This window comes from Drosophila mojavensis, unplaced genomic scaffold, assembly GCF_018153725.1.
Source record: "Drosophila mojavensis isolate 15081-1352.22 unplaced genomic scaffold, ASM1815372v1 contig_19, whole genome shotgun sequence".
NCBI lineage: Eukaryota > Metazoa > Arthropoda > Insecta > Diptera > Drosophilidae > Drosophila > Drosophila mojavensis.
The window spans coordinates 5,107,428-5,121,620 of NW_025318726.1; the positions used below are offsets into that span (position 1 = coordinate 5,107,428).

At 36.2% G+C, this 14,193-nt stretch overlaps 1 protein-coding gene across 7 annotated transcripts; it reads right to left on the minus strand.

Annotated features, from left to right (window-relative positions):
- Nucleotides 1–257: 257 nt before the first annotated feature.
- LOC6572035 (neprilysin-2) lies at nucleotides 258–13,975 on the minus strand. 7 transcript variants are annotated; one of them, XM_015166164.3, is made up of 11 exons: nucleotides 13,875–13,975; nucleotides 13,663–13,749; nucleotides 3,138–3,658; nucleotides 2,863–3,077; nucleotides 2,623–2,799; nucleotides 2,180–2,556; nucleotides 2,003–2,035; nucleotides 1,107–1,516; nucleotides 795–1,045; nucleotides 538–724; nucleotides 258–479 (listed from the first exon to the last, which is right to left on the minus strand). In XM_015166164.3, the coding sequence occupies exons 2-11, from the start codon at nucleotides 13,677–13,679 to the stop codon at nucleotides 328–330; spliced, it is 2,340 nt and encodes a 779-aa protein (XP_015021650.1). In that variant the 5' UTR covers nucleotides 13,680–13,749; nucleotides 13,875–13,975; the 3' UTR covers nucleotides 258–327. The 7 variants fall into 7 exon arrangements, with proteins under 7 accessions (XP_015021650.1, XP_043863771.1, XP_015021649.1 ...); XM_044007836.1 differs by having other exon boundaries at nucleotides 13,898–13,962; XM_015166163.3 differs by having other exon boundaries at nucleotides 13,861–13,961.
- Between the last annotated feature and the right edge of the window lie 218 nt (nucleotides 13,976–14,193).

Genomic DNA, 14,193 nt, shown 5'->3' on the forward strand with positions numbered 1-14,193 from the left:
TCGATAAGTATCGAATTGAGTATATGGCGCACATTTAAAAAATATAAGTTGTTGATTTTTAAAAATGTGCGTATTTCGTTGATTTGCTCAGATCAAAGAGAATCCAAATTTCAAATTTTTCGGTACATACAAACAACTTTTATTAAATAAATGTCTTACATTATGCTCATTTAGCATAAGTACTCTAGGGGAATTAAAGCTAAATCTACGTGAGATTAGTCCATACAATGTGGACTTGAGCGCTAATACATCATTAATAGATTTCTAAAAAGCCCTTCATTTTATTTTTTTTTTTTAATGGGAATACAATCAATCTACTGGTAGTTCCTACCAAACTTCACACTTTTGCACAGGATTCATCGGTGAGCCTTCAGGGCACTGGAAGTCCTTGGCGAAGTCCTTCATATTGCTCAGTGAACCGAGTACACGGAACTCCGACGGTGAGTGCACACCTGTTGTGATTCTCATTTTTAGAGATTCTGCAAGAAAGCGTATGCGTAATATTTGATAATAATTCGTTATATTTTGAAAGCTTACCTTTTCGATATTTGGCACACCAGGTTTGACCAGCTGAGATCCAGAACATTTGCTGCGGCGTATAGTCCAAGCCGGGGAGTTTTGGCTCCTCACCGTGTTTCTCTACCCAGCGTTTATATGCGATGTAGGACTCTTTTACTCCACCATTATCTGCAATATTTTCGCCTTGTGTATTGATTCCATTTAACTGTGTGAGTAGAAAAACGAGCATATTCAGATTAGCTGCTTTACAGATACAAAAATTAGGGCAAACTCACATTCAAGCCCGTTGCTCGCTCTGTATAGTTGCCGTACTGATCAATAATGCACTGGGCTTTCTTCAGATATGCCTTCTGAGTGTCCGGCTGCCACCAGTCCCGCAAATTGCCCTTCACGTCGAACTGGCGACCCTGATCATCGAATCCATGTGTTATTTCGTGGCCAATGACATAGCCAATCGCTCCAAAATTCATATACTTTGGTCGCTGGGCATTAAAGAAGTGACCCTGCAGTATGCCAGCCGGGAACTCTGTGAAATTCAAGTGACGGATACAGTATAATACGGCTCCTCATCCTGCTCCACAACTTACGTATGCTGTTCTCCAACGACGAATAGAAGGCATTCACAACAGCTGGGCGGGCATGTCGCACCCACTCCGTTTTGTTGACTGGCTGACGCAGCTTGTTAAAGGAATAGTCGGTCCCGAAGATGTTCATGTTCAAAAACGATTCGAAGTATGCATCAGGATTGATATCAAGTTTCTCGAAGTATTTGGCCAGTTTCTCGTTGTCCAGCATCTCATCAGGGTAGCCGATGTGGGTGGCCATGCTGTGCAACTTCAGCTTGGCCTCTTTCTTGGTCTTCTCGTCCATCCAGTTAACCTCATCTAAAATATCGCTGAATACCATGCGTATATCGTTGACCATTTCCAAGGCGTTCGCTTTTGAGTCCTGATTGAAGTGTTTACGTACATAGAGAGAGCCAACCGATATGCCGAGGCTGATTTTTGGTTAAAATTTTATATAGTTATTAGATATTATTGAACATTGTGATCAGGTATATACATATATTGTCGCAATAGTTGTTGTTCAGTGAATTTAGTTGTTGACTGATGAACAGTTAGGAGATGTCGTGAAAGCGAAAAATTAAATGAGTATTTTTAATGAATTTACATAAATAATTGAAGCAAATAAACAGTATGTCCATGCTCAAAACCTAAATGACTAGAGAGTGGACCCACACGCAATTTAGTGTTGTCGAAAAAAGCTAAATGGATTCATTTTCTATGCAATACAACGTATACATAAGTATGTGGAATGATATTTGAATTAATTAATTTTGTATGCCCAATTCTCTTCTGACTTGTATTTCCCTAAGGCAGTGGAAGGAGCAGAACTGAAAGGTGGCGATATATAATGAGCATTTTCAGGGATATGAGTGCGTGGGGTATGTGAGTTTTCTAACATGTTGAAATTCTCTAAATACCTATCAACATCTGATTCAAGCTCGTTCCGTTCACTGTAAAATCACAAAGAAATCAATCAGAATATAACGAAAATGAGCACAGAAAAAATCGTTGCAGACATTTTTCAGGCACCTAAACGAGTCCTCAACACCTCTTCCAAAATTAAATAAATAGTATTCTGAAGTTCGGATACTAACCTGCCGGAGGCAATGTCAACACATTCCTTCCAGCGCGCCTCCTGCTCCTGGCGACCCGACAGAGCGGTAATATATTGCAGCTGGCGTTTTCTGAACTCCTCGCTCAGGAATCCGATAGAAAAGGCGTGTATGCGCCACATCATATAATTGGCAATGACACGATTTGGTGTCTTGGCCAGTAGCTTTCCCAACTCCTCGAAGAATGATGGCACGGTCAAATTGATAATCTCATCATCCTGCACGGAGAGCCCATCGGGCAAAAGCGCGTTCATATAATCTACCCACTGAACGTAAGGATAAGTTGCCTGCAGCTGCTGTGTGGTGCGAGGATTGAACAGTTCCGACGAGTTGCGGCGCTTTTCATTGGGCAAGGAAATCTAGAGAGCCAGTGGCATATGATTAAGCTTAGGTGTTAACATACAATCAAATCGTGTTGAGCATACATTAGCTAGTGCCATTTCGAATTCGAGAGACTGCAGCAGCTGTTCCTTAGCCTGAGCTTTATCGGCACCAAACAGCACCGCAATATCCACCATGTAGTCATAGTAGGCTTGAACCAGTGTCTCATTCATGCCTTTAACCAGGTATTCGCGACTCAGAGCCAGCGCCGACTGATCCAGCTATAAGGAATATATATGTATATTATTATCAGTTGTAAAACATTGATTGCTGTCCACACTTACGTCCATGATACGTTTTGTGCTGTTCTGTAGATCCACTCCAATTGAAAAGTCAATGATGTAGTCCATGCTAAAGCCGGCCTTGCGGAATTTCTTGACCTGTTCCTGCCAGGTCCAGGTGTCATCCTTATTCCAGTTATCACCTTCAATCAATGGCCAGCCGCCTAAGGACTTGGCTATTTTGGCAATGGGCGTGGCACCCAAAGATTCAATCAGCGCTGCAGAAATGAAATAAACATTGAGCTCCTAGATTCTTCGGTTATGAATAGGTCACATACTCTTGTTCATGCAAGCCTTATAGAGCAGGTTAGGCAACCGGAAGTGCTTAAAGTCTGTGGCTGGTCGCTCAGCGGTGATGATGTCCTTAAGCTGCTCCTGCAGCTTGTCCGAGATAACAGAGAATGTACTGATAGAGACCTTGTCATCAGGAATGTTCTCCTCCTCGATATAGCTGCCGCAAGCAAACTCATAGAAATTATCGCACGGCTCCACCTCGGGCTTGATCTTACGCAGCACCGTGGATGCAGTGTGTATGCACTCTTTGGTCAGGCAAACGTTCTCCCCCACTGGCTTCTTGTTCTCCATGCCGGGCACCTTGTTCATAGTGGTGCTATCTCCGTGCAATGCAGTTGCTTGTGGTGGAGCCTCTGCCAGATCAGGGTCTGTGCCAGCGCCTTCTGCTCTGAGTGCATCGAATGCCCAAAGACCGAAGCCAGTTGCCGCAACTAGGAACAGAATACTACTCAGCACGAGCAGGCCACGCTCCAGCTTGGTGCGTCGTCGCCACCAGCTGGGGTTCCTGTGTTGCAAGTAAACAAATAAACAAAAAATAAGAAAGAAAACAAACTCAAGTTTAGATACGAGCAGCGCATACATCTTAATTAAAAAGCTCCCCGCAGTGCGCGGGTCGGGCTAAAGCAAATTTCTCTTTGGCTTAAGCTTGCTCTCGATGAACAGCTCTTTCTTTCTCGCATCGACATCATCCATAATCAATTCACTTTTTCTCTGGCTATCACCAACGGGGCCATCTCGTTTATCTTGCGCTGTACTCGCGGTCGCTTGGCTCAAAACTTGTTTACAAATGGGCCCCCCTCTGCGTCTACACTGGGCAACACAGTTCGAGTTGTCTGCCGCAAATTAATAAACGTGGCTACTCTGAAGATTTCTCCTTCAGTGTTCGTGACAAATGCCTTAGTACATCGGCTTTAATAGAAAGGCAGATTTTAATTTTTCAGTCAAATTATCAAAAGCGTAAATAAATGGATCGACAATAGCAATGACCGTTAATACGTTAAATCATACCAATGTCTATAAACAATATCGATTTGAATTAATTCTTCTAAAAATGTAAGTGTAAGTGTTCTGTGACTTTTCTAATCCGAACAATTCTATCGCATATGAAAATCATACCAATGCTAGTAAATAAGGGAAAAGCACTAGTCTTCTCTTAATTAATTACCAACTAAGTAAACATATATGTAGAATATCAAATGCACACTATAGCCTCAAGTATATATATTTTAAATAGCTCCTCAAACAAATACATAAATATTCTGCGTTGTGTCGACTTATCCCTGATTTATAATTGATACTTATAATGTATTTCATGTCTTAGCTAATTTGAAAATAGCAATTTAAATACAGTTCCAAGGGCACCCATAATAATTTTTGAAATTTTAATTTCTTTTAATTTCAGAATATTTCACATATAATATTATTACAGAAGCTATTTAAGAAAATGTGCATGACTTTCCAATTCCATTAATATACCTATATTGGCTGTTGGCGACGCTGGATCAGAATGACAAAAGTAATATGTGGTTGTGGTGATTCGAGATAGTAGAGTTTAAGGAATGTGTGCGTATGATTGTGTACGTAAAGCCATACCCGCTTGGCCAAGGATAAGGATGACTTCTAGTCTGGTGGATTCGGCTGAACAAGTACTGTACATTTTTATATACATTTATGCTCTCTAAATGAACCTGAGCATATTAGCTGAGTACTAACCATTTTTCCGCTCGCCTGTATTCACATTTAGCAACTTTTTAGCTCTGGAACGATAATGCTCTGTGCGACATAGACTAACGAATGCTACTATACCACAATAGTCAAGTGTAATTAAATCCATACCCATAACTAAATATATATCTGTTAGCAAACTGGCTTACCCGACAACATAATAATACATGCCATATTTGCCTAAAACCTGTTGAATATCGTGTTGTGTTTGCCGATTCCTTTCATTAGCAAATGTCGTTTGAATCTCGAAAATTTTAGCCAGCGCTTTTGGTGAACAAAAATAGATATCGGAAACTGGTTAGGTCTAGTTGTAGGCCAGTTTTGAAATATGATGCAAAATGTATTTGAGTTTATTAAGTCTTTTGGCGACTGTTTTGCATTTATATATATACATATACATATATATATTGCATATATATATATTGTATCCAGTGTAAACATGGTTGGTTAATTTTGGCCAGTGCTTAAGTGCCAAATCATTTCCGCTGCTGATGATTTTTTAGCACGCTTCAATTACGTCTAAAAGTTGTAAAATAATGATGCGCACTAAAATCGAAAGCTATGAGTGCCTAGTGGTTCCGAGACCATAGCCAAAACCGCTTATAATGAACGATTAAGCCAGACTCTACATCTATATATGGCTGATTGCATAATTACGGCTACATGAGCTAAAGGTCAGCGTCAGATGGTACCTATATAATCTATATATTGATATACAATATCTTTATACATATCTCATTTAGAGAACAATTTTTGTAATCTTTGGTTTTGTCCGATCAATTCCACTTAAATTAATAAATTCATTTTTAGGGATAATATATTTTTAAAAAAATAATAATAATAATAATACGAATGGACTATGCTATACGCCCCCATTGAATAATCAGATTGCAAAAACAAGCAAATGCTCGGCAACAAATACAAATACAAATACAAACAAAACAAAAAAGTAAAAACACGAGCAAAGAGTGAATTCTAGCCATAAACAAAGCAATTACTTTGTTTAATGCGGCTGAACCTTTTTGCTATTGTTAAAGGCACAAAATAGAGCAGCGGCCATCAACAGAGTCGCATCGGCTGTGCAATAAACCAAATGCCCGCCTAGATATGCGGCATTTAATTAAAGTTGATAGTCGAAGCTGCTTTGTTATGATTTAGCCGTGCAGAAAAGAAGCTGAGAACTCAACTTTAAGAAAGTATAAACATTACTTGTAACTGGAGTCTGAATTCACTTCTCGCATGCCTTAATACAATTTGTACTACCCACCGAAGGGGTAAAATTAATAAAGAGCATTTTACAAAAAGTAAAACATGAAAGCCAATACTCAATACCTCAAATTACAAATGGAGTAAAAGATCACTGATTCAGAAAAAAATTTATACTTAATATGTATATATGCATTGTTAATACCTCAGTACCTAACCAGTTTTTGAATTGCGTTGACCCTGTTTGGGATAAGTTAAGATAAGCATATTCGGTAAATTGGACTGATATAGTAAGCACTTGGACAAAGTTGAATGACTTTAAAATAAAAAGAAAAGTTATTAAATTTAAATTAAATACGTAGTCACACTTTTGGTTGATGCAGATAAGCGATTTCTCTACGCAAATATACTTATCTTAAAACTTCTCATTGATCTGCATAGATTGACGTTGTTTGATTAATATAGTTTTTTATACATTACATTTAATTCTTTCGTTTAAAAGGAAAAGTCAAAACTTGCTTATTGTGTTTTGTAATGTATCATCTGCTTGTACATCTACCTCGACCTGTGTATATTTTCTCCATTTTTAATGGGTTGAGAAAATAATTATAGTCAAAAGCGAACGAAATTCAATTTATAGCCAAGACAAAAGCAACTCATATAATTTGTAAAGTTCCAAAAATAATAGATAAAAACAGTGTCTAAAAGTATTGTATAATAATATTACAATATTTGTATTATTGTATTTAGATCACAAGCACAACTTTATTTTATGTTTTAAATAAAAATTTTATAACTGCACTAACCTACGCTAGTGGCCATTGCATAACAATCTAGTTAGCTTGCATGCAAATCGTGCCTGACCATTCGCAACTTCATCGCATCTCAGATCGGTATTTCCTCCAACAGCGAGTGAAGCACGAAAGTCTTACCGCATGCGGATTGCACGATCCCTATATATATATATTTATGATATATAGTATATTAATTATACTAAAATATATATGGTTTATACATACATATATACAATACAGTATATAGGATATAGTGCCTGTCTATTTAAGAAACTAATATTGTTCACATTGTCATTTCCCAGGCGATGAGAATGCGTCTTATTAGCGATATCAGTGACTCACGCCATCTGTATCTGTGTCAGTATCTGTACAGCTTCAGATGTATTTGCAGTTTTAGTTGTAGTTGTAGACGATGCTGTATCTACAGCCGTAGCAGTATCTGTACCTACGGCTGCATAAGTATCTGGACTGGCATATGGGGGTGTGTAGCGCGAGTGCTGCTGCGAATATTCGAATTTTATTTATGAAAATATTGGCCAGGTGCCGCACTGTCAACTTTATACAAGTGGAAGGCGGAGGGGCATGGCACTGGACGCCAGTTTCAAGCTGTGCTTTTGTCTATCTGAGTTGCCCAATAAATGTGTCAAGTGCAGACGGCGTTTTTGCCATTGACGTGATGCATGTCACCAACAACAGCGACGAACACTTACTTACACACCCATCCCCACACACACCCATCCCCACACTGAGCGTTTACTTTGAAGGTTCTCTATTTGTTTGTATTTCTCGTTGCTGCTATTATACGATGAATTATTTAAAATTTGTATTTATTTTTTTTTATTAATTTGGCGTTGTCCCTATTAATATTCAACACTTTGATTTTGATTGACACTCCACGCTTCTATTGCTTCTTCAATTTGCTAAACACTTAACTATCATGCGCACCTCATTTGTAAGTGAAATTTAATAGCCCTAGATACCTTTGGCAACGCTATCTGAACATGATTCGCATAGCTATTCGAATGGTTTTTCAAAACATCTGTTAACTACATTCTTACGTTTACAGTTAAAGACCTAGTCGGAATAATGCAAAATAAATTAAGTAATTGTAATTAGTAAGGTAAGTGCCATGTGCCGAAGTGAAATTTTCTTTAAAACATACTATTTTCAGTTGTATTTATTGGATTAAGCCAAGGTTCAACAGGCGATTTGTATATGATGATAAATGAATTACTAACTACTAATTACTAACTACTATCTAAAGACACTGCAGCTCATTAATCATCGATTAGTCGCCAATCAATAATACTTTGAAACTTTGGTAATGTAATTGAGATCATTTACTTACCAATCTATCCAATAATTACGTGAGACATTTCTATTAAAAGATATACTCAACGTACTAAGACTACCAAAAATGATGTATATATCATAACTCGCAGTGCGGTATTACATCAAGATACAAATATTATTTGGGGAACGAGGATTCTTTGTCACAGTCGACAAGTTAAAACTCGAAATATAGGTATTACGTATTCAAAAAGCGTGGGGTTCAGCTGTAAAAAATGAGCAAGCCCAAGTGCCCAAGTGCCCAAGTGAGTGGCCAATGCACGCTGAAGCAGCTGTCAGACTTTCTCAGTATTATTTGTTGCTGTGGTTTTTATTGTTACTGTTATATTCGTAGACCCCAAACAAACAAAAAAAAAAAAAAAAAAAACAAACAAAAAAACTAGCAACAAATTGCGATGCAAGTGTTAATTTGTGCCACAGACACAATTACCTAATACATTTTAATTACGCCCGACTTGGGCCCAAAAGATACTACAATACTACAAGATGATACAAGATGAATTTTCTATCTCTCTCTCTCTCTCTCTCTCTCTCTCTCTGTCTTTTTATATACACATACATGTATACATGTACATATTTCTGCCTCTCTCTGCATTGTTGCTGCTCTTAGTATCCGTAGTAACTTTTTTAATTGCCAGCAATATTAAAGCTGTCATATCATTTAAGTAACTGCGTGTGCGCTCATTAAACCCAATGAAATGCAGCCGCAACCCATGTGGATAATCAACTCTATTTACTGTACGAGGCATAAAAATCCACATTTGGGTATTTTTTAATAAGTTTATGTAATAAAACTTAAAATGATAAATGTTTAATACTAAATAAAAATGTTTAATATTTTCAAATATATATTTCGTTTAAAGTTTGTACCCTTCGTTACAAGATTCTGAATATAAACTTATAGAGGTATTAAGAGGTATTAATTACAATTTAATTATTAACAACTACTCGTTTTGAAACAAATATACGTTTCTAATCACCGCTGGGTAACCTGTGAACTTCGGGTTTGTATATACAAATTTAAGTATTTTGTAAATTTAAATTTGTATATACAATTCTATATATATCTGTATTTGTGTATGGAAAAGTATTCAACGATGTCATTAGATAGAAAATTAAGATAATAGTAATAACTAAAAAAATAAAAAAAAAAAAAACTTGAATATATTATTTTCCCTCTACGTCTACTGTTTACAGTGTTCACTGTTTACAAATTTAACTTGAAGTTAAAGCAAAGTTGAATATTAATTATTGATCTCAGCCTTAAGTCGATGCGAAGGCCGCACACTAAACATCCTAAAGGCTTTATAATCTATTTATCAACAGGACGCAGGCAATTTGCCAGCAGGAAGAAATCAGCGACAATTGCAATTGCAATGGCAATTGCCGAGTACCGAGGGTCGCCCCTCTGGTACGCGTGGCAGGAAGCTGTGGCAGCTACTTTGGTGCCTTTGATAGGCAGCCAGGTGGGCGGAAAAGGCGAGCGGAAACCCAATGAAAATTGTAGTGACTGTCGCCGCTCACACTGCTTCCCATCACGAGCCGCCACATGAATAACGGTAATATGGCAGGGTTGCCAAATAATCGAAGAAAAGGAAAAAACTAAATACCTGAAAATACCTGAACGACAACTCAATAATAAATAAAACGGCGAGTCGCCAAGGCTGGCCCACCAGTCAGACTTTTCATTGATATTCGAAGGTGCGGTGTGCATGTTAACGAAATGGAAATATGTTCATTTTTTGTTATATACAAAATATATGTACTTATTTTATATTGTATTTTTTCAATTTTGGTTTTTGGCAGGCGCATGATGTTTAGGCATCAATATTGCCAATTGTTCAGGCAAAACGTATTATTTAACATGCATGCAGCATATAGTTTTCTACACCAAATCGACAGCGAAATTGCCGCCATATAGTCTGACCTCACAATTGTTAACAATTGTCTACACAAGGCATTTAAAATATAGCTTGAAAATTCAAACTTCCGAAAGTTAATGAGCAATGTACTAATGTAATGGTAATTTATAGTATAATATATTATATATATATATATATATATATATATATAATAGAAATTTCAGCTATGAATAATTTAGTTTCATTGTTATTTTTATAGTACTATGAATAGTCATATATATTTATGGGACATACCTTTACATATGAATATGAATATTTTCACATTTTTTGTGTCTACGCCCGGTAGGGGCATGGCAAATCGGGAAAAACTGAATTTTCTACAGTATTAGAGCGAAACTTAGCTGCTATATTGCTGATGGGATGTGAATGAGTATTCCGCAGTCGGTAACGCCCGACTGCAACGCTCTTATTTGCTTTTCAATGACCCAAGCGCAATCGCTGCTTACTCGCTGCTCAGTAGAGCAGTTCGTGAGATTAGAATATCAGCTTGGAGGGTTCAGGAAATCTCCTAGTCGAGCAGTCTCGACTGAGCCTTCATACTTGTTTGTAAATGTTTCGATACTATCTCTATGGTTATTGCACATATAATTTTCTGACATATAATGTCATTGTAGCTGTGAATCCTTATATTAAAAGTGTGTAAAATACGCTTGAAAGTAAATCCCTTTTATTCAATATTGCATATAATAAAGATCGCTTCCCATCTCCGTTTAACCATTGAAAATGTAAGTTCACGGTATCGATGAACATTAAATTTATGTTTGATGTTGCTATATCACATCACTGAAAGACCTCTAGTAAACTAATCCGTCAAGGTAATATTAGATAACTTGGATAACTATTTAGGTTTAGGTTTTGGAGAATATTTTGCAAGGCAAGGGTGATTATAGGGGAGTGGAGAAATTGCATAAGACATCATATCAAATGTAGTCGCTGTGTTAACCGCGCAGTAGGCAGATCAAGAAGTTATGCGTACATGTGTGTGTTGGTGCATGTGTTTTTGCTTTGTATGCTGTGTAGAATACCAGCTTTTCCTAGGATGTCTCCTGATCGATCAGACCGCTTGAGCACTCTAACTTGAATATGATCTTTTACTTCTGCTTTACCAAAGACAATGTCATGCCGAAGTTTATATAATGCGCTGCTGAGGCGACGCGTGCCTGTTTGTGAACCGCTCCTAACACGTACGAAATTCCAGCGCTTCCCGGTTCTTTTTAAACCCCCAAAATCCTCGCTGGCCCCATAAAATACAAAAATCACACGAGTACACATAATTTCTTGTAATGAGAGAGCCTCTTATACCTGCGCTGAAGCAGAGCTTTGACAACATCAATCAACGGCTTGAATCGCGGTGAGTAATGCAGACATTTACACCAGAAAGTCAAAGACCGGGAATAAATGCTTGAAAATTTCCAGCAATTACGCATGAAGATTGGACCAGGCCACTTGACATTTATTTTTGGCCTATAAGGAAACAGTGCATGCAGCATTAAATGACTGGCCCATACTAAATGCAATTATTTAATTACACATCACAAGCCGTTACTACATGGTTATTTATTAAATTATTTATTGCTTTTAAATGTTGTTGGACCTCAGCTAACTTCCTCCATCAAGCAAAATTAGCAAATCAAGTTTATGAGGCAAGCTATTTAGTTTACCGTTTAAGACAATTGAGACACCTGATAATTTATTAGAAATAGCTATATATGTATAGATTTCAAATGAGCTCCTCGAAGAATTGAATAGACAAATTATATATAGTGAAACAAATTAAGTGATTTTACTTTCCTATTTAATTACAATTATTACAATTGATATTATATTGGAAATTTTTATTAGATTCTAATAGGAGGAGAATGGTTTTTGGCAATTAAAACTGATAAACTGATCAGTGTAATCAATCGATCAGAATGATTCTATGTTCTGGCTAAAAGGTTTGGTGCAATTTGGTTTGGTGTGGTTTGGTTAAGTGGGCCTTGAGGGCGTAGTAGATTTCAACCACTAGCTTCACCTTCGGTTGCAAAGAAACGCAGTTGCATGGCCAAATGACTGACCATAATTACAGTTGTTGTTATATCTAGCCGCTGTTGCTGCTTTTGGCCACGCTAAGGTCTGCGTGCATTTAATTATGCAATTTGAGCAAATGAGCTAGTGCAACAAAACCGAAAAATAATGAGCTCATTCATATATATATATTAACTTAAAGAAACTGCCTTCACTCAAGACTGGAAAACAAAAAAATGTCAGAGCGTTGTAGTGGAGCTCAACTGACTACATAATTCTCGTCAAAAAGCCAATAAGAGCTACATTAAGCAAAAAATTCCATTTTAATGTTATAATTACTTATATATATATATATATAAAACTGTGGATCACTTCATTACAATATATAACTATTGCCGATTTACCATAACGATTTATAAGACAAAGAAATAACTATTTAGTTTTCCAAATTTATAAGCTATTATTCAAGCAGGTAGCGATATAGACAATCGTTCAAGCCAATATGCTCTATTCACTTCGTGATCAAGTATATACAATATGTAATTCTTGACTATATTCACATTGATTTACTTGGACTAAATACCCCGTGAAGCAATAACAAATAAAGACTCTCTTGAGATTAGTCAAAAACCTGTTAGACCGTTAAATGTCGTTTTTTATTTTATTTATTTTATTTTTGTTAATGTAAAGGTGTTAAATATTTGTATGTACATACTAAATACGTTTCTTCCAACAATGAATTCTATTGTGTCATGTATTTGGGTCTTACGTAGGGGTTCAAATGCCTCTTGATAATTATGCCTTTATCATAAATATATATAATTTTAAAATTAACTTTTATACCATTTTTCATTTGCAATTGTATGCCATAAAACGTAAAAAAGCTATTGCAATTATGGGAAAATAGTTAAACAAAACAAATAAATATTTTTATATCTGGGGATGAGAACTAGCATCAAATAAATGATCAGAATATAATATCCGTCACTTAAGCAAAGCAAAATTGTCGAGTTTTAATGAAAAATTCTCATATGTTTGAAATATAAAAGTATTTATTTCTATTAGATAATAGCACGAACGTATTCAAATAACATCTGCGAAGCGGTCGGTGACAAAAACCAGCACAACTATATAAATATATATCAATTTACTTCAAAACTTCAAAAATGTAATACAAATTTGAAGAAACATTCCCTACTAAATAGAACACTAACTAACGCTAAGTAAACACCATTTTAGCTGTATGCAAATCCGAAATTTATAATAACAAGTTTTTTTTTTTTTTTTTTTTTTAAATTCCAAATCAAACTATCCAAAACGTGTTTTTAAATCGACAAGCTCAACTTTCTTTTTCCATTTCAATTTTTTTTAAATATTTTTTCGTAATATCGAGTGGGAAGTGAAATTGTGTAAGCGCAGAGATAGGAGATAGGAGAAAAATGTAATACTAGAAGAAAAAAATCAAATATACCCATATATACGTCCTGGGTATGATAACAACTTACTTAATGACTGTTTGCATGTTAACCGTTTTAACAATATTGATTTAAACTTTCAGTGCTATTCGTTGTTTTTAACGATAAGTTGACTAGCTGTTGAAGATAAATTAAATTATCATTTAGTTGACATTCAACAAGAAAAACCCACTTTTCAAACTGATAAATTTGAATTTTATTACAACTTATAAACGGCTTTTTATTTACACAGTGATGCGCACAGTTTTTTAAATTAAGCTCTCACTAAAAATATCGTTTACGCCCAAATGTTAATATGAACTCAACAACGAACGACGACCTACTGAGCCCACAAACGCAAGCGTAGATGTATATAAAAGTGGTTAGCTCAAAGCCCGGTTTAGAGATGCACTAGTTGTTTGTCCATAAGAAGCCACCTTCAGCGATATGTTTTAAAATATTCCATTAAAGTATCGATACTACATTTTAGAAATTGATGGTACACTTTGCAATCTCTGTTACAAAAATTAATTCGGCGTATTAAATTAAAAGTTTATTTAAAGTACTTCGTCTCTTTTACCG

Bases quoted from the DNA above. Each gene is read 5' to 3' on its own strand.
- LOC6572035 (XM_015166164.3), bottom strand. The intron at 3,078-3,137 runs GTATGTGACCTA...TCATTTCTGCAG, and splicing joins TAAGGCTTGCATGAACAAGA to CGCTGATTGAATCTTTGGGT. The intron at 2,557-2,622 runs GTATGCTCAACA...CTGGCTCTCTAG, and splicing joins TCGAAATGGCACTAGCTAAT to ATTTCCTTGCCCAATGAAAA.